The sequence below is a fragment of the Prionailurus bengalensis genome, chromosome A2 (assembly GCF_016509475.1).
Source record: "Prionailurus bengalensis isolate Pbe53 chromosome A2, Fcat_Pben_1.1_paternal_pri, whole genome shotgun sequence".
NCBI classification, from domain to species: Eukaryota; Metazoa; Chordata; class Mammalia; order Carnivora; family Felidae; genus Prionailurus; species Prionailurus bengalensis.
The window spans coordinates 76,686,430-76,712,306 of NC_057348.1; the positions used below are offsets into that span (position 1 = coordinate 76,686,430).

The 25,877-nt window shown below is 36.1% G+C and overlaps 1 protein-coding gene across 1 annotated transcript in view; it reads left to right on the forward strand.

Moving 5' to 3' along the window:
• The window catches only part of COG5 (component of oligomeric golgi complex 5), a 316,096-nt gene that overhangs the window by 151,320 nt on the left and 138,899 nt on the right, over positions 1–25,877 (forward strand). Inside the window, exon 8 of the mRNA XM_043588598.1 lies at positions 20,124–20,289. Coding sequence (XP_043444533.1) covers positions 20,124–20,289 — 166 coding nt within the window. The remainder of the gene's footprint in view (positions 1–20,123; positions 20,290–25,877) is intronic.

The window sequence follows — 25,877 nt, forward strand, 5'->3', positions numbered from 1 at the left end:
CTGCAGTGTACACAAATATCAATCATTATGTTGTACACATGAAATTAATATAATAAGTCAATGATACCTTGGGGCGCCTCGGTAGCTCAGTTGGTTAAGCATCCGGCTTCAGCTCAGGTCATGATCTCGTGGTTTGTGAGTTCAAGCATCATGTCAGGTTCTGTGCTGACAGCTCAGAGCCTGGAGCGGCTTTTGATTCTCGGACTCCCTCTCTCTCTCTGCCCCTCCCCTGCTTACACTCCGTCTCCCTCTGTCTCAGAAAATAAATAAATGTTAAAAAAAAAAAACAAGTCAATGATACCTCAATTAGGAAAGAAACAATTTGAAGGGATGATTATAATACAAGCTCTTCAGGTTACACAGAGCTAAAGGTTTCAGGTATTTCCTTTACTGGTGGCCTTGATAAATAATTTGCCATATATCCCCTCCAAATATTTGTTTGTTTGCTCCTATCACTGTTAGCTTTCCTTAAATTTAGTGGAAACCTGGCATGGGTATATTTACACTTAATTAAATAAGCTAATGACATGTATAAATAATAATTTCAAAAGTTACTCTTACAGTTTCTCTTTAAAGATATACTGTTAATAATAGCAATGTTATTAATTTGGACTGATGTGGTGTTTTAGAACTTAAAAAGATATTTTAAACTGATCAACTAAATGTTTTCCCAAAGCTGAGTCTTATTTAGCTCGTGCTTACTGTTTTATCCTTAAATTTGAATGAAAATTAATTTGAGCTCTTAATTAAACACTCTAAATCAGGGGTTGGTAGTATGGTGATATGTTTTTTGTATGGCTCAGGTGCTAAGAATTATTTTTATATGGTTGGAAAAAAACAAAGAAGAACATACAGTTGAGACCTTATATGGCCTGGAAAACCTGAAATATTTACTGTTGAGCCCTTTAAAGAAAAAGTATGCTGATTGCTGCTTTAGTTTTAATTTCTTTACGGTGGATGCATTAATATCTCCCTTCCACCCACCACCCTTTTCTCTTTTGCAGTATTTCAACGTTATATGGTACTGCTTGCTCTATGTTCCTGTTTTATGCTGAATGTAAAGTAACATTGTTCTTTTTGTTTCTATATTATACAGTGATGGTATTTTCTTATCCTTTCATCTATTCTCTTGTCATGAACAACCTAAGGTAACATTGGTTGCTTTGTTTTGAAATTTAATTCTATTGCTCTCTTGTAGTGTAGATTCACTCTAATTCAGTCTAATTAACTGTCTGCTTCCAGCCTTAGGGTCTTTGGCATTATAGCTTTCCATAGTTTTCCAGTTCACTGAATGGCATTTCATTTTCATTCTCCCCTGTGATTTAGCATCTGACTAAATTTTCATTGTTCTTCATACAGAATCTGTCACTGTTCTTTGGTTAAAATTTGTGTAATTGTTTTATGTTTCTCAAAAACACAGAACTTTTTATTTGGGCAATTCTTCTTTGTATGGCTTTATCTAATTTAAACAATTTAATACTGGCTTTTTATTATAGTAGTAAACACTGAAATTTTTATTTTGTAATTCAGAAGAAAAGACCCAGGCAACCACTTTGGGTCACTATAGGATTAGTTTGCATCTTCTAAACTTCTAGTTTGAAGTCATACCTGTGCTTTCTCATGTCTGGTTCTGTTGTTCACCATAATTATTTTGAGATTGATCCATGTTATATGCATTGATGGTTTGGTCCTTTTTTTTGCTGATTAGTAGTCCAGTTTATTGAAGGACATTTATTTGTTCACTTATTGATGAGCATTTGGGTTATTTCCATTTTCAGGTTAGGGTTAATAAAGCTGCCGTGGGTCAAGTACAAGTCTTTGTGTCAGTGTAGGTTTTCATTTCTCTTGGGTGAATACCAAATGCAAAGAATTTTGGGGTTTTGGAAAGAATAATGTTTACTTTTTAAAGAGACTAGCGAGTTTCCAAAGTGGTTCATCGTTTTACCTTCCCATATTAGCTTAGAATTCTTCCAGGTCCTCACCAAAATTCGATGTTGGCAGTCTTTTTAATTTTAGCCATTTCAATAGGTGGGGGTAGCATTCTCATTGTAGTTTTGTTTTGCCTTTTCCTAATTGCTGATGTGACCTGCTTTTCAAATACCTAATACATAGGGTCTTGGCTTGGTATTTAAAGTTTACTTTCTTCTTCTCACTGTTGTGTGAGAATTCTTAATGTATTCTGGATACAAGTCTTTTGCTGTATATGTGTATTGTAAATATTTTCTCCCATTCTAAGGCTTTCCTTTTTTCTTTTAGCATTGTTACTGACGTGTAAGTTAACATACTATAACATTCATGCATTTAAGCCTACAGTTTGATGGGTTTCAGTAAATTGTATACAGTTGTGCAACCATCTCATAACTCAGTTTTTTAGCAAACTGTTACCACCACAAACTGTTCCCTCATACCTGTTTGCAGTCAGTGCCTTCTTCCCCCTCCCCAAATCCAGGCAATCCCTGATCTTCTTTTTGTGTCTACAGATTTCACTTTTTCTAAGATTTCATACAAATGGAACAATACAGCATGAAATCTCATGCAGTACCTTCTTTCATCTAGCATAGTGTTATTTTTAGGTTCATCTTTGTTCTTGCATGCATGAGCGGCCCTTTAAATGCTGAGTAGTATTCCATTCTGTGGATATGGTGGTCTCTGTTAACCTATCTGTAGGTTGGATTGGTTATGTGTTTTAGCTATTAAGATTCATGCTGCCTTTGTCCCCCATTGATATCATCTTTTGAACAGCACAATTTTTAAAATTTTGATGAATACCGGTTTATCCATATTTTTGTTTGCGTATTATATAAGAAATTTCTATCTACCCTAGAGTTGGAAAGCTTTCTTCCTGTGTTTTTTTTTAGGAGTTTATGATTTTATCTTTGTTTTACATATAGTATAAGGTTCATTTTTTTCCATAGAGATATTCAGTTGTTTGAGCACCTTTTGTTGAAAGAGATCTATTTTCTCCCTTGATTGAATTACTTCATGGTAAATTTGTAGATATTTTGGCACCTTGAGAATATTTAGTTCCCTGTCAATCTTTGTCCTAATGGTTTTAACATCTCTTGATGATTTTTGTCTACATGATTTTATATTTTTCATTGGAGATTGTGAAAGAGTGATTTTCTATTTTGTTATTCCTCTGTATCTATTAGCTGTGATTCATTTGTAAAGAAGAACTTGCACTCATCAACTAAGGATATTTGGTTACCCTTAACTGCAGTTTCTTTTTATAATGATGGATAAATATTTAAATTTTATGCTTTCGTTATCAATTTACAAAGTAATGAGTTGCTATAATAGCCACCTCCAATGGTAGCAAATATGGCATGAGTTTGTTCTCCTTCATTTTTTTTAAAGTACTCTTACGGACTCATGTATTTTTATAAATTGTGCTGCTGAGTGAGACCGCTAGAGCTGTGACACCAAGCCAGACTAACAGTGGCTTAAAAATAGGGATTTGTCTGGATGTGGGTGGTACTAACATTGTTTCAGCTGTTCAGTAAGGATTCAGCTCACCCATTCTGTCATCCTTGTGTCCTCTTGCTTGTCACATCATGGTCTCCCACCCCTCAGCATTATGCCCATGTTTAACGTGTGGATATGGGGCACTGTCAGCTGCCAGCCAAAAAGCAGTACAAATCCTTGTCAGAATTGCCCCTGTAGACCTGTCTTTGTGACTCATTGGCCAGATCTGGGTCGCATGGTCACTCCAGCTGTCAAGAGGACTATGAAAGCAAGTATCTGGCAGATAAACAGAACTGTCAACATTGGCTTCGGCTGCTCATGAGCCATTGCCTGGGGCAGTGCACGTTGCCAACCTGGGAGAAAATTAGGTTTTTACATTAGAAACATCGGAGACATTACGTTAAAGAAAAAGGGAAGGAATTAGGGGGAATAGCTAGTAATGCCTACCATAAAATCCTTGATAAAGCACAGAATGACTAGAATTATTATGTTGTATTACTCTAAAAAATAAGCCATATTTATACGTTTAACTTAAAAATGTAATTAAAAGAATAACATTTGGGCTTGCCATATTAATGTCTCATGATTCCTTTCATTGTCTTATAAATTTCATTTTATTATTGAACATGTTTTAGTGTCCTTGACATATTACCTACTGTTATTTAATACAATGAGAATGTTATTCTGGGGCACCCTGCTGGCTCATTCAGTGGAGCACGCACCTCTTGATTTCAGGGTCATGAGTTTGAGCCCCATGTTGTGGGTAGAGATTACTTAAATAAAGAGAATGTTATTCTAAATGCTGACATCATTTAAATAATTTTTAAATTTTTAATGCCAAAGTATGAACTCATGTATTCTTTAGACTTGTTCTGTAACGAAATTTGGAAGTTAAATAACCTTTTTACTCTATATCAGTTATCCTTTGGCATTTCTCCGTTGTCTCTGTGTTATCACTTCATTTTGTTAAGAACCTTGCTCTTCCAACCTATGTTCACTTTCATTCTTCTTTTTTTTTCTCTCCTTTTTCCTTATCTTTCTACAGCTCTTTTATTTTCTGCTTTTCTTCAGAAGAGGGTAGAATAAAGTTGATTTCTGGTTGGTAAGATCATATTGTGGTATTAAATGTCCTTCTTAGTTTTTTAATTTCATTTAGGTTATGCACTGTTGACTGTTGATTGTTAACAGGTTCTGAAATAATCATATTAGCTTATCCAAGAAGTACATAACCAGCATTAATGGGCTGCATGTTACTGAATCAGAAAAGCCACTGGTAGGCTCTAAATCACAACCAAGGTAGCTAATATAATTCTTGCCCTTAAATTACGTATTTAATGTGATTCTCTCTTCCTTTAGTACATGTAATCTCCCATGGAGCTCCATTAAGCTTTCAGCGTTTTAGGCATGTTGTAGCTCCAGAAAAAGTGTCAGTGTATATATCCCATTGGGCGTATGGACACAGATTATAAATTGCCTTCAGTATTTTGGCAATATATACTTGTTATGTATAGGGTGTTTGTGAGTTTATCAATACTTTTCTTGAAAAACAAGGTATTTGGATTTTTTAAATCCTAAGTTACCATGTATGATTAAGGTACTGAGTTTGTCTTAAATTTACCTGAAAGTCGGCCCTATTTTAATAAATATATCTTCTACTGAGGGAGTGGTTTAAAGAATTACCTGCTTTATGGTAAAGATTCTTAAATCTGTATCCTTTCTATGCTGTAAAATAAAACTCCAGAAAGCTTTTTATTTTCATTTCTATTTCTGTTTTTATTCAGCAGTAAGGACTAGCTGCATAGTGAAAAACTCGTTCTTTGAAGTTCTGCTTGAACCGACTTTGCATCTTACTCACTGTAATTTCCGTGTCTTTGAGGAAGCCAAGTTCATATCTCCCTTTCCCTCCCCACGTCTTTGAATGTGTTTCTGGGATTCCTTAGTTTTTGTTTTGTGTATGAAATGGCTTCCTAGTTAAACTTTAAGGAAACCGTATAATCCTAAACCTCTTCACTAAGTAAAAGTATAATTTCTGGATCTCATGCTTGTCTTTCTAGTTAAAATCAGTTGGAAACAACTAAGACTTTATCATAGAACTTGAGGCCTTATGAACAGAGTCACTTTGTGGAATGGTGTACGGAATTTGTATTCTCTATTTGTCCTTTTCTTTTCTCAGCTCATTGCTTACATCAAATCTAAAGAAAAATTTACCTGCTGAAGAGTTACTTTATTAGGGAAAAGAGTGAAATGTGATTGGCTTTGTGATGCAAGGATTATTTGATCCTTTCAGACTTTAAATATATAAGGCCATCATCCACAGTGGAATTCTGGTCTTTGTGCATGTATGTCATTTTTACATTTTGTTTCCAGTTAAATTCTGTCACTCTTTTCTGATTCCAGTTATACTAAGCTTTTAAAGTCATGTTAAACTTTTGACTTAGTGCTGTATTTGTGCTGACAAAGATCATCTCATATTAGCTTATAGCTTAGTGAGTGCTGAAATACTTCTTGCTCCTTCATGGAACATTCTTTACAGCAGTCCTGCTGTATCTCCCTTCCGTTAGCTCAGTGCCAGCTGTTGCTTTGGTTACAGTGTTCCTGTTTGGGCAAGTTTTTCAGGGATCTTAAACAACTATGCTTCTTTTCTGACTGTTCTTGTGAGATTTTATTTTCCTCCCATATAATGCTACTGAGGTGTTGGAAAAGAAAGAAAAAGTCACATCGTGTTTATTTGTTTCTAAAGTAGGAGAAATAATTTTAGTTTAATAAAGGAAATGGTTGTGCCATCTTCTTAAGTGCTTTTGAAGAGGTAGAAATTCATCTTGATCTATTTGTGAAATTATCCTTTCTTCTCTATTACATGGTCTTTCATCTGATTTTACATCACAGTCTATGAAGTTGGGGAAATTTTATATAGGGTTAAGTGATTTCTTGAAGGTCACAGTGACAGTTTGTAGAAAAATTATTCTTAGAATTGACTGTCTCATTTAGAGAAAAGATACTGTCTAGAAGACGTTGCTACCTTTTCAGCAGAAGCTTATCTCTTACTAGCATGGTATTTTTCAAATGTGCTTAAATTAAGTCTGTATGTTTTGAGAGCTCTTAAAATTTACCAGAGAGTATTTCTCACCTGCAAAATTGCTATATCTGGAGACCTTCTGAAGTCAAGTGGCGACAGGATGACCCATGGCAGAGTTTAGAATAGGCATGAAAGAGCCCGAGACCTAAAACTGGCCCACTGTGGGCTTGCCCTCTTTGGTGCCTCCATTTCTTTACCTATAAAATGAAGATATTAATATTTGTTCTACCTCTGTTTTTTTTTAATTTTAATTTTTTAATTTAACTTTATTTTTTATTTTTTAAAATTACATCCAAATTAGTTAGTATATAGTGAAGCAATGATTTCAGGAGTAGATTCCTTAATGCCCCTTACCTATTTAGCCCAACCCCCCCCCCACAACCCCTCCAGCAACCCTCAGTTTGTTCTCCATATTTGTGAGTCTCTTTTGTTTTGTCCCCCTCCCTGTTTTTATATTATTTTTGTTTCCCTTCCCTTGTGTTCATCTGTTTTGTCTCTTAAAGTCCTCATATGAGTGAAGTCATATGATTTTTGTCTTTCTCTAATTTCACTTAGCATAATACCCTCCAGTTCCATCCACGTAGTTGCAAATGGCAAGATTTCATTCTTTTTGATTGCCAAGTAATACTCCATTGTGTGTGTGTGTGTGTGTGTGTGTGTGTGTGTGTGTGTGTGTACACATACCACATTTCCTTTATCCGTTCATCCATCGATGGACCTCTGGGCTCTTTCCATACTTTGGCTGTTGTTGATAGTGCTTCTATAAACATGGGGGTGCATGTGTCCCTTTGAAACACCACACCTGTATGCCTTGGATAAATGCCTAGTAGTGTGATTGCTTGGTCGTAGGGTAGTTCTATTTTTAGTTTTTTGAGAAACCTCCATACTGTTTTCCAGAGTAGCTGCACCAGCTTGCATTTCCACCAACAATGCAAAAGATTTTTTAATTTTTTTTTTAACATTTATTTATTATTGAGAGACAGACACAGAGCATGAGCGGGAGTGGTACAGAGAGAAACAGAGACACAGAATCCGAAGCAGGCTCCAGGCTCTGAGCTGTCAGCACAGAGCCCGACGCGGGGCTCGAACCCACAAACTGTGAGATCACGACTTGAGCCGAAGTTGGACACTTAACCAACTGAGCCACCCAAGCACCCCTGTTCTACCTATGTTTTGATGACAAAATAAAATTAGTGAATGTGAAGGCTCTTGTAAATGTGGAAAATAGTATGGAGATTCCTCAAAAAATTAAAAATACAGGGGCGCCTGGGTGTCTTAGTTGAGTGTCTGACTTTTGATTTTGGTTTAGGCCATGATCCCCGGGTCTTGGGATCAAGCCCTGAGTTGGGCACCATGCACAGCGTGGAGCCTGCTTAAGATTCTCTCTCTCTCTCTCTCTCTCTCTCTCTCTCTCTCTCTCTGTCTCTCTGTCTCTCTTTCTCTGTCTTCCTCTTCCTCCTTCCCCACTCACCACACACACACACACACACACACACACACACACACACACACACACTATGTATATATATAAAATAAAAAAAATTAAAATGGTATAACCATATGACCCAGTAATTCTATTACTGGGTATTTACTTAACATAATTTGAAAGATAAATGCACCCCTCTGTCTATTGCAACATTGTTTATAATAGATAATATATGGAAGCAACCCAAGACTGCACCAGTTTGCAGTTGCAGTCCCACCAACAGTGCACAAGGGTTCCCTTTATCCCCACATCCTTACCAACACTTTTTGTTGCTTGTATTTTTGCTTTTAGCCATTCTGACAGGTGTGAGTTGATATCTCATTGTAGTTTTGATTTGTGTTTCCCTGAAGATGAGTGGTGTTGAGTATCCTTTCATGTATCTGTTGCCATCTGTATGTCAATTTTGGAGAAATGTGTTCATGTCTTCTACCCATTGTTTAATTGGATTATTTGTTTTTGTATGTGTATATTGAGTATAAGATCTTTATGTATTTTGGATACTAGCCCCTTATTGGATGTATCATTTGCAAATATATTCTCCCATTTAGTAGGCTGTCTTTTGGTTTTGTTGATTGTTTCCTTCCCTGTGCAGAAGGTTTTTTTTTTTTTAATTTTTAACGTTTTATTTATTTTTGAGAGAGAGAGGGAGGGAGTGAGGGGAAGGGAGACAGCACAAACAGGGGAGGGGCAGAGAGAGAGGGAGACACAGAATCCGAAGACAGGCTCTAGGCTTTGAGCTGTCAGCACAGAGCCTAATGCGGGGCTTGAACTCACAAACCCTGAGATCATGACCTGAACTGAAGTCAGACGCTTAATTGACTGAGCCACCCAGGTGCCCCCAGAATCTTTTTATTTTGATATAGTCCCAGTACTTTATTTTTGCTTTTGTTTCTGTTGCCTTAGGAGAGGATCTGGAAAAATGTTGTTATAGCGAATGTCAAAGAAATTACTGTGTGCGCTCTCTTAGAGGATTTTTATGGTTTCGGGTCTCACATTTAAAAATCCATTTTGAGCTTATTTTTGTGTATGGTGTAAGAAAGTGATCCAATTTCATTTTCTTTCATGTTGCTGTATAGTATTCCCAGCACTGTTTCTTGAAAAGACTGGTTTTTTTTTTCCATAGCATATTTTTGGCTCCTTCATCATAGGTGAATTGACTGAATAATTGTGGGTTTATTTCAGGGTTCTCTGTTCTGTTGATCTTTGTGTCTATTTTTGTGCCAGTACCATACTGTTTTGGTTACTACAGCTTTGTAGTATAGCTTGAAATCTGAGATTGTGATCTTCTTTTTCAAGATTGTTTTGGCTATTCAGGGTCTTTTGTGGTTCTGTACAAATTTTAGTATTGTTTATTCCAGTTCTGTGAAAAATGCTGTTTGGCATTTTGATAGGGATTGTACTGAATGTTTAGATTGCTTTGGATAGTATGGACAGTTGAACAGTCTTCTCTCACTCCATGAGCATGGAATATCTTTTGTGCATTTGCATGGTTTTCTGTTGCCCTTAACTGTTTGTATTGATTTCCTAAGGCTGCTGTAACAAATTACCACGTACTACGTAGCTTAAAGCAACAGAAATTTATTTTCTCATAATTCTGATGGTTACGAATCCAAATCAAGGTGTTGGCAGGGCCATGCTCCCTCTGGAGGCTCTGGGGAAGAATCCTTCCCTGCCTCTTCTTAACTTCTCCTGGCTCTAGTCCATCCCTGAATTTCCGTGGCTTGTAATGGCATCACTCTGATCTCTGCCTCTGTTGTCACAAGGCCTCTTTCACTGTATGTGTCTCTGTGTGACATCAGTCATTGGATTCAGAGCCCACTGCCATCTAGTATGACTTCATCTCAGTGTAACTAATTACATCAGCAAAGATCCTGTCTCCAGATAAGGTCACAGTCTGACGTTTCAGGGGGACCTGAATTCGTTGGGGGCAAAGGGGCACTAATTTTAGACATGACACTGTCTAAAATTTAATCTATTTGTAAAACATAAACATTTGGCTGCTCAAGCTGCCACAACAAAAGCCATAGGCTGGGTAGGTAGCTTAAATAACAGAAATTTATTTTCTCACAGTTCTGGATGTTGGAAGGTCCAAGATCAGGGTTGAGCAGGGTTCAGTTTCCGGTGAGGAGTCTCTTCCTGGCTTGCAGACAGCTGCCTTCTTCCTGAATCCTCTCACATGGCACAGAGAGCGTACAAGCTCTCTGGTATCTTTTATAAGAGCACTAATGCCATCAGACTAGGGTCCTACCCCCAGGACCTCATCTAACTCTAATTAGCACCCAATAGCCCCATCTCTGAATACCACCACCTTGGATGTTAGGGCTTCATCTGAATTTGGGCGAGGGGACACAGGCGTTCCAGTCCATGGCAACATGCAAAACTGAAATATGTATTTTATATTAGCCAATATCTTGGAAACTAATTATTTTTAAAAGCCAATTGTGATTGTTTATATTCAGACATAAAACTTGCTTTTATTGTCTTGGGAAAAAATTAAACAAGATTCGTGTTTATTTAATAATATGAACATTCATGTATTATTTTATTCAATTTAATATCTTTGCCCCCAGGGGTGCCTGGGTGGCGCAGTCGGTTAAGCGTCCGACTTCAGTCAGGTCATGATCTCGCAGTCCGTGAGTTCGAGCCCTGCGTCAGGCTCTGGGCTGATGGCTCAGAGCCTGGAGCCTGTTTCCGATTCTGTGTCTCCCTCTCTCTCTGCCCCTCCCCCGTTCATGCTCTGTCTCTCTCTGTCCCAAAAATCAATAAAAAAAACGTTGAAAAAAAATTAAAAAAAAAAAATCTTTGCCCCCAAATAAACTGTTTTAGGTATGTAAGGTATCTGATTTACATTTTTTCTCCTAATTTGTTATCATTTTCATTTCCTATTATTTACCATAGACTTTTAAATTAAAATACAACTAACAGCAAAGTGCATAAATTATAAGAGTGCAGCTCAATGATTTTTTCACAAAGTGAACAAACATATAACTAAACATTGGGATTAAAATTAAAAAAAGCTAAAACCATTACCAGCATTCCACAAACTTCCCATATGCCCCTTATTTGGCTGATAAATTCCCCCAGGTAATTCTTTTATATCTCCCTAAAATTTGAGAGCTGTTTCTGTAGGCACCTGGATTTGTAGCAGGTGTTTATGTAGATCTCTTACCTATCAGATGTCATGTTAGTGGACTTAGTTTCCATCATATGCTCTTATTCACAGGCTTTTGTATGTGCTGTTCCTTTGCTTGGAGGAGTTTTCTTTTTTGCTTTCCCCCTCCTCCTGGAAATCTTTTCACACGTTCTTACCTCCATGCCGCTGGACACCTTCCCATGACAGCTTCATTTCAGGTCTTAGCTGAGACTCCTTCCTTTCAGGATCATTTCTGACTCCTCCATTCTTCTTCCCTCCCCAGTTGAGTTAATCACCCCTCTTATGTGTTTTCATTAAACTTTCCATTTCTCCTCTCACTTATCATAGTGCATTCTAATTGCTGCTTTACTTGTCTCTGTCTCCCATCAGACCGTAAATAACGAAAAGTCAGAGTGCAGTACTTGCTTCATTTTTTTTTATCCCCTGTATCTTGCACATGGTCGGTGTATAGTGGATGATACACATTGAATGATAACAAAATTACTATGTTTTAGTAGTGCAAAGTGTTCTAACAGTTCATCTAGTCCGGCCCCCTCATTTGACAGATGAGGGAACTACAAGCCTGAAATTTATTGTTAGTAAGGGCTTGGAAAAAGCCTGTGGTCAAAATACATAGTATTTGTCTGTGACGAGAGCAGATGGTAGAGAAAGGACATTAATGTTCAATATCTTTAGGAAGTGTTCTTCACTTGAATCATAGCTACACAAAATGATTACATTTTCAATTTTCCTAGTGTTCCAATTTCATTCCTGGCTGGAGTATTGTATCATTCCATGTCTGTTCTCTCACTCTCACTGATTCTATTCTTGATTTACTTCCTTTGTGATTTATAGTTTCCAACACTACTGTTTTCATTTTTTATTCAGGTTAGTTTGCCACTCAGACAAGGTTGCTGAGATGATCCATTTCAAAAATGTTCTCATTTCCCACCAAAGATGTTTGGCACTTTAGACTCAGCATGACTAACAGCTAAGTGCTTTTTTAGCAACAGCCTCTGATCCTCCCATGCCCACCTCTCTCCTGCTCATCCGCTCACCCAAATGGTCTCCTGATTGTCCTTTTTTTCTTTTCCCATCTTCTCAGTCTTCCAAACTTGAGCCTTTGAAGAGACTAGGCTCTTCCCTAACTCTTGTCCATTGTAGTCAGTCAGCATCCAGTTTGTTTCCAGTGTTTCAGAATCTCTTGTATCTGTCTTGTTCTTTATATTCTCACTGCACCTCTCTAGTTCAAGCTCTTTTTTCAACTATCATCAAAGCTGATTATTTCATTTCCTCAAACAACTTAGATTGTGATTATCTAGAAGACATCAATAATTTTTTTACTACAATCAAAGTAAGATAAATTTTTTACAGAATGCCACTCAGTGTTGCTAGTGACCAGATCCTTTTTTGTCAGCTCAACATTATCTTTTACTGTCTTTTTTTATGTACATCACATTCACGGTAGTAGAATCTGTGTACTGCTCCTTGAACATAGTCTGTAGTTTTCCTCTGTCATTTCTTTGTGTATTATGTTGTTCTTAAAAATAAAATAAAATAAAAAAAAACAACTATCTTCAAATGAATATATGGTTCTCATCCTTTGAAGTCTGGCAGTCCTCTATTCCAGTGGTTCTCAGATGTTGGTTCCTAGATGGCTGCCAGGCTAACTATATCAGAACAATCTAAAGAGCTTTGAAAAATACAATAACCAGGTGTCATTCTGATCCAATTGAACCACAGTTTTTGGAGTTAAGGTCTTGTTGGCTACATTTTTACAAAAAAGATCTTCAGATAATTTTGGGAATTCCTATTCATCTATCCTCATAATTTTTAAATTTATGAAGTTGAGATACACAGGAGAGAAAGGAGTTCCTCAGGATTACTCATATTTATTGGGTAACTACTCATTTAAATGATGACTAAATATGGAGCAGTAAGAATTTCTTGGGAACTGAAAGACTATTGTTAGCATTCTTTTAACTTTTGGAATATTGAATGATCTGAGAACCAGCATTTTGTACTACTCATACACTGAGTTCTAGGTATTTTAAATGTGTTATTTCAGTAGTCTTTTCATTTGTCATACAAAGATTAGCAAGCCAAATGATAAAAAAAAATTTTTTTTAATGTTTTTAATTTATTTTTTGAGAGACAGAGCTCGAGTAGGGGAGGGCAGAGAGAGAGGGAGACACAGAATCTGAAGCAAGCTCCAGGCTCTGAGCTGTCAGCACAGAGCCTGACACGGGGCTCAAACCCACGAACCGTGAGATCGTGACCTGAGTCGAAGTTGGACACTCAACTGACTGAGCTGCCCAAGTGCCCCCAAATGATAAAAATTTTATTTATTCAACTGATAATTCTTTTTTAAAAAAAATTTTTTTTTCAACGTTTATTTATTTTTTGGGGGACAGAGAGAGACAGAGCATGAATGGGGGAGGGGCAGAGAGAGAGGGAGACACAGAATCGGAAACAGGCTCCAGGCTCTGAGCCATCAGCCCAGAGCCTGACGCGGGGCTCGAACTCACGGACCGCGAGATCGTGACCTGGCTGAAGTCGGACGCTTAACCAACTGCGCCACCCAGGCGCCCCTCAACTGATAATTCTTAAACACCTAACACCTGTGGTAGATGTAACGAGTGTTGCAGTGAATAAAACAAACTGTGTGTTCCCTTAGAGATCTTAAAATCTGATGAGGAAGGAAATATTAATTATATAAGTAAAATAAGGTTTGATGAGTGATAATTTACCCAGTGTCACACAGTTACATATATAGCAACGTTGGGTTTTTATCCCAAGACTATCTGCATATAACAGCCCACGTTCTTTCCACATTAACTATGATTCCAACAGATCAAGGTAAAGGCAACTAATTCTTGTTGAGCTCTTTATTCTATCTTTAGTGCTAGATGGGTTACAAGGATAATTTCATTTACCTGTAAGGTTGGCGCAGGTGGTGCAGATGAGTAAGCTAAGTCTCAGAAAAGTAATTTGCTAAGGTTTTGTCTACTAACTGCACATGTGTGGCTTCTGATCTAGGTCTGACTCCAAAGACCTGTGAAACAGGAATAACAATCTCAGAATAGAATCAACAAATCCAATAGTTGGTTATTTGACAAGATTAATACTTTAAATCGGTAAATACTGAAAAAGACTGATGAGAGGGTGGGGGGGGGGAATTTAAAGACACACATTACCAGTATTAAGAATAAAAAAAGTTGACCTAATTATACACTTAACAGAAACTAACATGTTTATAAGAGGACACTAAATATAACTTTATAATAGTAGATTTGAAAATTTAGATAAAATGGAGAAATTTCTGGAGAAACAACTTATTGAAAATAACACTAGGAAAATTAGAATCTGAATAGTTCTATTGACAAGATTGAATTTATCATTATACACCTTCCCTCAAAGAAAACCCCACAGATAGGTTCACTAGTTAATTCATCCAAACATTTTATAAATCAACCAGTGTTGCACAAACTCTAAGAATTGAGAAAAAAGGCAAGAAGGAACACTTACTTGATTATTTCATGAGGCCAGTATAAACTTGATATCAAAACAAGGATATTATGAGGAAGGATATTAACTGTCTTGACAATCAGTGCAAAAATACTTAAGAAAGTATTAGCAAATGTAATTCAGAGACAGGTAAAAAGGATAATTTATTATTACCACGATGACTTTAGTCTAGAAGTGCAGTGTAATGTTATCAATAAAGGGAAAAATTGATCATCTCAATATATGCAGAACAAGAATTTAATAAAACTCAACATCAATCTATGACTTAAAAACTCCTAGCAGACCTAGCAAATAATTTTTTTTAGTAAATTATATCTGCAAAAATCACAGTATTGAAATATTTAAGGCTTTCTACTTGAGATTAGGAATGATACAAAGATATTACTCGTACCACTTGTATGTAGTAACATACTGAAGATCCTAACCAGGGTAATGAGAGAGAACAATAAAATGTAGAAGGATTAGAAAATGAAGAAATAAAAAATACTCAGAGATAACATGATTATGTATGTAGAAAATTGAAAACAATCTCCAGAAAAACTATTAGAATTAATAAGTGAACTTTGGTAAATTTCAATGTATAAAAACCTGTTGTATTTTCAGTATACCAGCAACAGAGAAACAAAAAGATTTTTAAATTACCACTTAAGTATCCAAAAAATATTAAACGTGTAGGAATGATTCAAATGAAAGATATATAATAGCTCTTCAAGAAACTGTAACATTATTAAGAGAAATTAAAGAAAACCTAAGTAAATGAAGAGAACTACCCTTATTCATGGATTGGAGAGTTCATACTTATAAAGATTTCCATTCTTTCTGATTTTACGTATAGATTTATTGTAGTCTCAAAATTTCAGGAGTTTTTCTCTTTGATGGAAACGATGTGCCATTATAAGATTTATGCGGAAGCATCCTGAAGCAAGAATAGCCCGTACACCAAACTGAAGAACAGGGACGGAGGACTACCAGACTTATTCTAGAGCTACGATAATTTCCATAGGTGAACTGACATACAGATAGGCAAATGGTACAGAATTGAAGGTCCAGAAACAAACACACATAGATGGAAAGTTGATTTACTGCAAAGGTAGGCTTTGAGAGCAAGGAGGCAAAGATTGTCTTATCCTTGTTTGTTCTTTCAAATAAATTGTGCTGGGTCAGGGACGCCTGGGTGGCTCAGTCAGTTGGGCATCCGACTTCTGCTCAGGTCATGATCTTGGGGATCATGAGTTTGAGCCCTGCATCAGGCTCTGTACTGACAGCTCAAAGCCTGGAGCCTGCTTTGTATTCTGTGTCTCCCTCTCTCTCTGCTCCTCTCTTTCTCTCTCAAAAATAAACATTTAAAAACAAATTGTGCTGGGTCAGTTGGGTATTCATATAGAAAAATATTAATCTTGGCTCTTATACAGGAAGTAATTCCAAGTGGATTATATATCTGAATATTAAAGGTAAAGCAGTAGGGTTTCTGGAGGATAAATCATGAATGAAAGACATCTTCATAAATGTGGGATGGAAAATTTTTAGGATACTAAAAGTGCTAACTATAGGTTGATAAAATGGACTGTATTTAAATGAGGAACTTCTTTTCCTTATAAGACTTCTTAAGAGTGGGAGAACATCTTTGCAATACATATAATCATGAAAGTGATTACATCCAAATATGTAAACAACTTTTACAAATATGTAAAAGATGAAAATAACCAGTGAGAAAAATGGGCAAAAGAGATGAATATGTACTTCACAAAAGCAGCTGTCCAAATGGATAATTTACATGCAAGAAAGGATAACTTCTTAGTCATCACAGAAATGTAAATTAAAACCACCATGAACATTCCAGAGAATAGCTTTAAAAGATGATAATTCTAAATTTTGGTAAGATGGTGAAGCACCCACAACTCATTTATTGCTGCTGGAGTGTAAATTGGTACAATGACTTTGGGAAATAGGCAGAATCTGCAAATGCTAAGCATACAAATACCTAGTGATTCAGCATTTCTACTCTTACCCAGTAGAAATGCATATGCATGTATGTTCACTAAAAGCTGTGCACCAGAATGTTTGATGGCAGCATTGTTTAAAATACCTAAAAAATGGAATAACTCAAATGTAATCCAGTTGGATATTAGTTGGATAGAGAAAGGTAAATTTCTAATCAACAGCAGTGAAAATAAGGTAACTACTGCTACATGCAACCACATGGATGCATTTTACAAGTAAAATTTTGACCAAAAGGCAGACACAAAATAATAGCTTTTTTATGGTTCCATTTATGTAAAATTCAGAAATAGGCAAAACTAATCAATAGTGTTAGAAGTTATGATAATGATATTTGGAGATGTGCATTTGGAACAGTACAAAAGATTCAGAAGTGCTGATACTCGGTTTTATGGTCCAGGTGGTAGTTACAAAGATGTGTTCACTTTGTGATAATTCTTAGAGCTGTGTTTATATAATTTGCACACTCCTTTGTATATATGTTAAAGAATTTTAATTATTATTTTGTAGTGCCCCAACTAACAAACAATATGTTTACATTAAGCTATGAATGTGAATAACTGGCATTAATTGAAAAAGTGGTCACATTAATTGGAAGGCTTAAAATTACAACTAGAATGATTGTAAGTAGTATAAATTATAATTATTACAAATAATACCACATCAGATGCTTCTTTAATAGTGAGCTATATATGTTTCTGTTTTGAAAAGTTTTGGGGGGTTAATAATTTTTGGAGTGGGAAATGATGAAGACTGGTCCATGTTATTAGCCAGATCGTTCAAGTGAAATATAACTTTAAATGTGTTTCAGTTGGTATACAGTGTATCTTAAAATGTACATTCAGCTGATAACACTGAAACCCTACCATATATTGAGAAGCTATGCTCTTCAGACTCTTTGAGGATAATAAAGGCAATAAATACGATTTTACAATATATATTCTACCTTTATAAAGTGAAAATTTCCTTAGAGGTTGCTCAGGTAATGCTTGTTTTTGTATTATACAGACACTCGTATAATGCTAGAGGAAATTTCTTTGCAGCTGCATAATTTTGATCTTTTTAAAAAACATTTGTTTATGTGATGAGAGAGAGAGAGCGGTAGCACAAGCAGGAGACGGGCAGAGAGAGAGGGAGAAAAAGAATTCCAAGCAGGCTCCATGCTGTCAATGCAGAGCCAATGCAGGGCTTGAACTCACAAAGCATGAGATCATGACCTGAGCCGAAATCAAGAGCTGGATGCTTAACTGACTGAGCCAGCCAGGTGCCCCTTGATCTTGATATCTACTAAAAAATAAAAATAAAAAAAAAATATTACCACTCTGGGGAGAATGGAATAAATGGAACTAACAATAACCAAAACATAGCTATACCTCATGTTTTCGCTTAATAATTTTATGTGAATAGCTTATTTTCTCCCATTTTCTTTGGCAGTTCACTGATAGAGAATTGACAGTGTATAAAAGAATTAAATTCTATTATAACTATATGAACAGATTAAATTAAGCTTTTTCCACTAAAATATTTGAAATGATGTCCATTTGCTTCTTTTTCTTGGGGTGGGGGGAGTCTACAATGGGTATTGCTATTCACCAGCCTTGTTTCTTGCTACTTTCTTTAAGCTGATTCTACTTTGCCTCCGTTTGTGCGTGTGTTATTACAGCATGTTCTATTATTAACACCGGTGTATTTCAGGAGTAACCTTTTGTCTTATTTCTAAACTTAACAGTTTAGAAATTAAGTTAATTAAATAATTTAACTCTTAAAATAAGTGCCTCTAATAACAGGCACTGAATCATAAATGAAAGTGGACTTTCAGCTATTTGGATCTGGAGATATATGTTGATGTGAACCATATTCTGGCTTGATGATTCATGTACTTAGTGACAAAGCCAACAACCTGTTAATAATACTATGGACTCAATCTGCTCACAGTATTTTGACTGCCTACTCCTCTCTGCTATAGTCACCCTGCTCTAGCCACTGTCAGGGCCTTCTTGCTGTTTGATTGATTAGCTGCCAAGCATATTTTAGCTCAGTGCTTTCGTTGATACCTGTTCAGATCTGTTTTACCCCATATCCTCCTAAGACTCCCTCCCTCATCATATTCAGGTCTCGGTTTGAAAATCACCTCAGAGATGCATGTAACAGAGTATCAGGTAGTGAAAATTGACTCCTCTGACTTATAACTGGCTTCTCTGACTTCTTCTGTCTGTAATTTCCCCATCATTCTCTATTCTTATTCCCTGATTGATTTTTTTTTTTTTGTAGCAGTTATCACTACTTGATACTCTGTTACAGATATATTATTAATATATTTCTTGGTAAAGGGGCTCCTGGGTGGCTCATTCGGTTAAGCTTCCAACTTCGGCTCAGGTCATGATCTTGTGGTTTGGTCTGTGCTGAGAGCTCAGAGCCTGGATCCTGCTTTGGATTGTGTGTGTGTGTGTGTGTGTGTGTGTGTGTGTGTGTGTGTGTGTGTGTGTGTGTGTGTGTCTCTCTCAAAAATAAACATTCAAAAAATTTTTTTAAATATATATTTCTTTGCATATATAACCCCTACCCCCCTTTTGTGTGTGCATGTTCTCTCTCTCTCTCTCTCTCTCTCTTTCAAAAATAAACATTTTTGGGGGCGCCTGGGTGTCTCAGTGGGTTGAGCGGCCGACTTCAGCTCAGGTCATGATCTCACGGTCCATGAGTTCGAGCCCCACGTCGGGCTCTGTGCTGACAGCTCGGAGCCTGGATCCTGCTTCCGATCCTGTGTCTCCCTCTCTCTCTGCCCCTCCCCCGTTCATGCTCTGTCTCTCTCTGTCTCAAAAATAAATAAACGTTAAAAAAAAAATTAAAAAAAATAAACATTTTTTACAAATTAAAAAATATATATTTCTTAGTAAATAGAAGTTCCATGATGGTAGGGACTTAATTGGTTTTGTTTACAACTATATTTCTAGCACCTGGAACCAAGACCTACATAGTAAGCACTGTATAAATATTTCTGGTTAGAATGAATTGAATGAATGAAATATAATGAATAGTGTCAGTCTGCATGGATCTGCCCTCAGTTAACTCTGCAGATATTCTTCAAACAGATGCAGGGTTGTTGTTATTTCCAGCATGGCTCTCTTGATAGGGATTGGTGGTAAATTTTAAATAAGCTCTAATAATATAACAGATTTTTGATCTTGTTATTATCCTTTAAAAGATGAGAAAAAGGGAAAAGGGGAAAATAATATACATAGTATTTAATTTTGTCTTTTATGGAAGAAATCATGACTAAAAATAATATTTGTTCTAAATGGACTCCCTTTGTTCCTGCCTGTGATAATTTAAAAATATAATAGTAACTACTCAAGTACCACTTAAAGTTGTAGATTTATATTGATTTTGTTTGTTTTCCTTTTATACCTATTCCCACCCCCATGCCCACATTTTTAAAGAATCCAACTCAAGTTGGAACAGCTCTTCAGGTTTTCCATAATCTTGGAACTTTGAAGGAAACTATTACCAGCGTTGTGGATGGATATTGTGCTTCTTTAGAAGAACATATCAACAGTGCATTAGACATCAAAGTTCTGACTCAGCCTTCGCAGTCAGCTGTGAGAGGTATGGCTATGGTTTATATTTAGCTGCTTTATTTATTTATAACCAAGAAGTCCTTTGAATAGTATGTGAAACACTTAAGTTTCAAAGCAGTCTAATGACTCATATTTTAGTAGACAGAAAATGAGAGAAGAAATTATGTTTCAGAATTTATTTATAACTTTTTTTGTCTAATCAGTGAGTTGAATTGGCCAATTGGTATATTCAGAACTTCTAGAAAAAAAAATCTATAAACTGTGGCTTCACTTAGTTCAGAGGAAACAGATGCAAGAAAAAAAAAAAAGGAACATTTTTCTTTCTGAAATCCTTATCCTCACATGTACTTCTTGAGACAGAAAATACTTTTTAAGGAAATGCAATTTCTTCCTTAGCTTTTTGGGCTTTTCCTTTCAATAATTCTGGTATTCAGGAGCCAAAAGGGTTAACTGTGGAGGTAGAAACTGATAAAACCTTTGGGAACATTACAATGACAGCAAAATGTAAAGGAAACTACTAAACAAAGGAATGAGAGAGGAGTAGCCCTACAATAGCAGTTTGTGACCTTTTTCCTGCCAAGATGTACCTGCCGATGGCATTCAGATCTAACACACCCCTCAAAGGTGGGATAGGAAAGAGTACACATTGTGTGTGGCTTTCACTTACCTAACCAACACATGTCTGCATTTCTTTCCTTCTTTCTTTTCTCCTGTTAATAAGGAGGAGCCGTCCTTGCTCCTGGCAGAAACCGAGTACTCCGCTTTTGCGTTAGATCCCATCTCCCAAGGGCATTGCTTTAGCAGATCCCCTCTGTCTGCCATGCAGTTACTTTTCCTTCTTTAAGTCTCTTTCCTGTCATGCACAGTCATGCTAGTGTACCTTCTGCTTAAAGACAGACACCTCTATCTTGACTGCATTTCTTTTTTCTTCCCTCATTTTATTTCTTCAGATTACAGAAAATCCCCCAAAGTTGTTGTCAGACTTACTGTCTCCAGCTTCTCTCTTTCCATTTTTCTATCGGAGAAGCTATTCTACCATCACAGAGTTGTCCTAAAGAATAAATGGAATAATGCATATAGAACTAATAACAGAGTTCCTCATACAAGGCTAATACTAAAATATTTACAGTCAGTAATTATGGTTTTCATATTTGCTGTATAAACATAGCCTTAAATAACACACAATATATGTCACTCATAAATAAGTTGCACTAGATAAAAAGAGATAAAAGAATCTTGGATCTTAAAGGGATTTTTAAAGGTTAGCCCCAGCCTCTGAATAGGCCTGTATTAAAACTATCCCAGAAGGGGAGCTTTGAAAAGAAATTGCCGAAGGAGATTTCACTCTCAGCTTTTCCCAGCAATTATTCTCAGAAAGTTTGATCTCATGTTTAAATATCCAGGAGCAGTTTAATCTCATTCCCTCTTGTGTTGTCCAGAGAAAGAAAAAAAAAAAATAAAGCAATTATTCACATGCTGTCATTCCTAATGTACACCCTTTTTGTTGAAAGAATAAAGAGTTTTAAAGCCTTATTATAATCAGTTGAGAAGTAGATACAGTGGTTTAACGTAGAAACCTTAAGCATCAATTCTTTATTAATTTTTTTTAAAGAATAATCACTATTATTTTTAGTTTTTTAAATGTGACATTGACAATATTCATATTAATTTGCTGATCTTGTTGGTCATATTAAGATTCTGGAGTAGAATGTCCTTATTTTTTGGAAGTACACATTAAAGCATTCAAGGGTGATAGGGCATCTTGTCAATAACTTATTAACAAACAATTCAGGGAAATTTTTTTTTAGTATGCTTTCAAATTTTCTATATGTTTAAGATTTTTCCTCTCAAATATATAAAGTTCAATAATCTTAAGGAAAATGTTACCTATTATGTGTTGGAAAGGTTTACAATTCAATAAGAAAAAGAGAACTTAAAAAATAAGAATATGATTAGGCAGTTCATAGAACACATCTAATAAACGGGAAAATATGTTAAGCGTCTTTCTAGAGGGTGACCGAACTAATTATTAGGGAAGTACAAATAAAACAAGGATACTGTTTCTCAACCATGAGACTGGTAAAACCCAAGAATTAAGTGTTGGGCAAGTGCAGAAACTCTCGTTAACACTGATTGTAGGAGAATGAAATGGTTCAGCCACTCGACTCAGTTTTATCAAATTGTTCTCTGAGGTTAAAACTGTATGTACCTTGTGATCTTATAATTTCTCTTATAAGAATATACCCTAGAGAACCTGTCACGTAGATATAAGAATTTTTTATTGTGCTATTACTTGTAGTAGTGAAAAAGTGAAAACAGTCTTTCCTTCAGTGGAAATAAAGGGCTATCATTGGGTCTCTGTTTTTTAGTGAGCCTGTGCCTTTGTACCTTGAACTGTACAAGCGTACTAATTTTTTTTTTTCTCCTCCCTTGGGTGGGAGAGAATGACCACAGAGGGACTGGAGTTGGATATTTCCCTTCCCTGGTCAGTTAGGTTCTGATAACACTCCAGAAGTTTAGGTTCTGGTTAACCAGCTTCCCCTCAGGGCAGGCCTTGTTAAGAATACAGTCCTCTGGTGTATTTCAAGATGGTTTCCTTTTTCCTCCTCCTGCTGGAGGCACTGGGTGATTTTTCTCCCACATTTACTGTGGGAAACTATTTGGGTTCCTGGATGCAAATCTCACAATATTGTGGGCTGCCCTGACTGACTACCCCTGGAGCTTTTAATTTTCACAATTGACCACTTTGAGTCTGTGGCAATTCATCAGTTACACTTCACGTTTTCCTTCCCTAGCACTGGCTCCCACTGTTTTCTGCTAGCAAGGCTCTGTTCTGATACATGGAGACTTCCCGTATTCGCCTGTCTCTCTGATCTTGGGGGCAAGTGGTTTGCCATGTGTCCTCCCCTCTCTTACAGGTCCAAGAATTTTCCATTCTTTTAGGCTTTTCATTTGTTGTTAGGACAGAGTGGCAACGTACAAGCTGCTTACAGTTGAACCAAGAAATGGAAGTTGTTAACTCAGATTTTTACCCCCTGTAACTTACTTGTTTTTAGTTTGATGTTGTTAAAAGTAAGACAGCTGGCCCAAAATGGAGTCACTTATGCTAAACCCCATGCCACCAAACTGAGACGTAACTTAATTACAGTTTGAGCCTTTCAGCCCTTCCTGGAAATTGAGTCCTAAGTCAGTCAGTCAGTCAGTCAGTCAGTCAGGAATCACCTAATCAGTACTAGTGAGGTAATCTGTCCTGTCCTCTAAAGGAAAGTGACCTTGCCATAACCACTTTGCCTTTTTTATCTAGTATAACTTCTTTGTTCCTGTTCCCTTCTGCCTATAAAAGTCTCTCATTTTGAATAGCTCCTCAGAGTTCCTTTCTATCTGCTAGATTGCCTGCTGCCTGATTGATGAATTGTTGAATAAAGCCAGTAAGATCTTTAAATTTTACTCAGTTGAATTTTATTTTTTAACAATGTCCATATGGGTCTTTATTTATCTTTGAAGTTTAGTAATTTCTTTAGGGTGCATCGTGGCATTGAATGCTCTGTATCTTTTTTTTTTTTTTGAGTTAGAATATGTTTTCTTTTATAGGTTTACTTTAATTGTACATTTGAATATTTTTCTTTTCCATTTGTTCTTTTCAGGAACTTTGTATACATGTCACATCTTCTTTGTTTTCCATTTCTAATATGTTGTCCATAATTATTATATTTTATATCTTTGTACTTTATTCCATTTTGTATCATGTCCATTTGTTCATTTTCCCATTTCTGATTGTGTTTTCACCCTTGATCATTATATTGTTATTTCTAATGTGGTCTTAATGTCTGTTATATATTTACAATGAGAATGTTCCCTATAATTGCTTTGAGACAATAGAAGATCAAGTAACCCTTCCTGTTGTTTCCTTTGGGAATTTCTTTGGCAACATGTGTTCCTTTCCTTTCCCCATCTTCCCTCCCTCTCAATTTGTGTTAGGTCCTATATTGTCTGTTTCTCATTCTTACTCATCTTTGAAAGATACCAGCTGTTTGTTGAAGAATAGTATAGGGGTGGTTGTAGGAAGAAACTAGGACAGTCTACAACTTGGATGAAGTTTGTTGTCTAGAGTAAGTATTCACCAATTTGTTACTTTTTCTATCTTTGGGATACATTTTTCTCAAATTTTGAATCATTCTAGAGAGCTTAGTGTGAATCGTGGTAAAGCCATTTAAGCAATTTTTGTGTGGAAACCTCATATTCTCTGCTTTTCTTTCCTCTTTCACCTCATGTTACCTTTGATAATCTCCCCCAACTAGAGGACTAACTATTATAAAGTGTAAATATCATTTTATTATGGTTTCTTCTTCCATTTTTCTTTGTTGCCATTCTGCAACATTAAACATTTTATTAGCTTCTTCCCTGGCTCATTCATGTCTCTCCATTGCAGCTCTAAGCTAAGAATCATTGAATAGTCCGTCTAAATTTTTATAATTGATTTTAAGGGCAGTTTGGTTTTTGCTAATGGTCCAAGATGAGAGCTATCTGGTTCCTTTTTCATTTTGATTTATCCACATCATGTGGCATACATAATCTCAAGTTTGAAGTTTTAGTTGATTCCTTGTTTGGGGTGGGTTTTTGTTGTTGGTGGTGGTATTGTTGTTGTTTAAGTGTATTTTTTTTTGTTCTTATTTTCATTGACTTTCCAGGAAAAAGAGTAGGAAAATGATTTTACTCTGCCATCAATAACTAGAAATCACTCTTAAGTATTTTTAAGTAACTCTTGGTTTTTTCTATCACTTTAATAAAACCTAGTTTATGACACTGTTTTTGTTCTTGATTCTCCTAAAGCTAACTGATAAGGCATCAATTTTTCTGTTTTAATTATTCTTTCTCCTCTTTATATAGCTTTTCTGTGTTCAGTTGATTAATTTTATCACTTTGATATCTTCAATAGGATGTATTTAGCTTATGAGGATAAAAATTTTAAATAAGTCATTCTCTACCTTATTTACCTTTAAGTAAGTAAGGAACATGAGGCCTCTGGAACTAGTTGAACCAATATCTGGCTATATGTACTTTAAGAAAGTAGTGGGTTGATGTGTCCCATAATTCATTATAACAAAACTGAACTATGCATATTCCAGGAATTCGATCAGTATTTTCCAGTGTTCACAAAGGTACTCTATACCCTTTCTTCATTGTGAGGAGTTTGTTCTTTATATGACTTGTGAGATAATTGCACATTATTAACTTATTTCCTCTCTATTCTCTGTACACTTCTCCTTAGTAGTGAGGACAACATTGCAAATAATTTTAAAAATTAGTTAGACTTAGATTTCAAGCAGGAATTACTCATATTTTTAAAGCCAGTATCTCTGTCATAGGTATTTTTCTCTTTTATTGCTTCCTAATATTCTCACACTAAAAGTAATAGCATCTCTTTGCTAAGGGTACATGTAACTCTTTTCTAAACTTAGAATTATTGGGGCACCTGGGTGGCTCAGTCAGTTAAGCAACCAATTTGGGCTCAGAGGGTTGTGATCTCACAGTTAGTGAGTTCGAGCCCCGCATTGGGCTCTGTGCTGACAGCTCAGAGCCTGGAGCCTGCTTCGGATTCTGTGTCTCCCTCTCTCT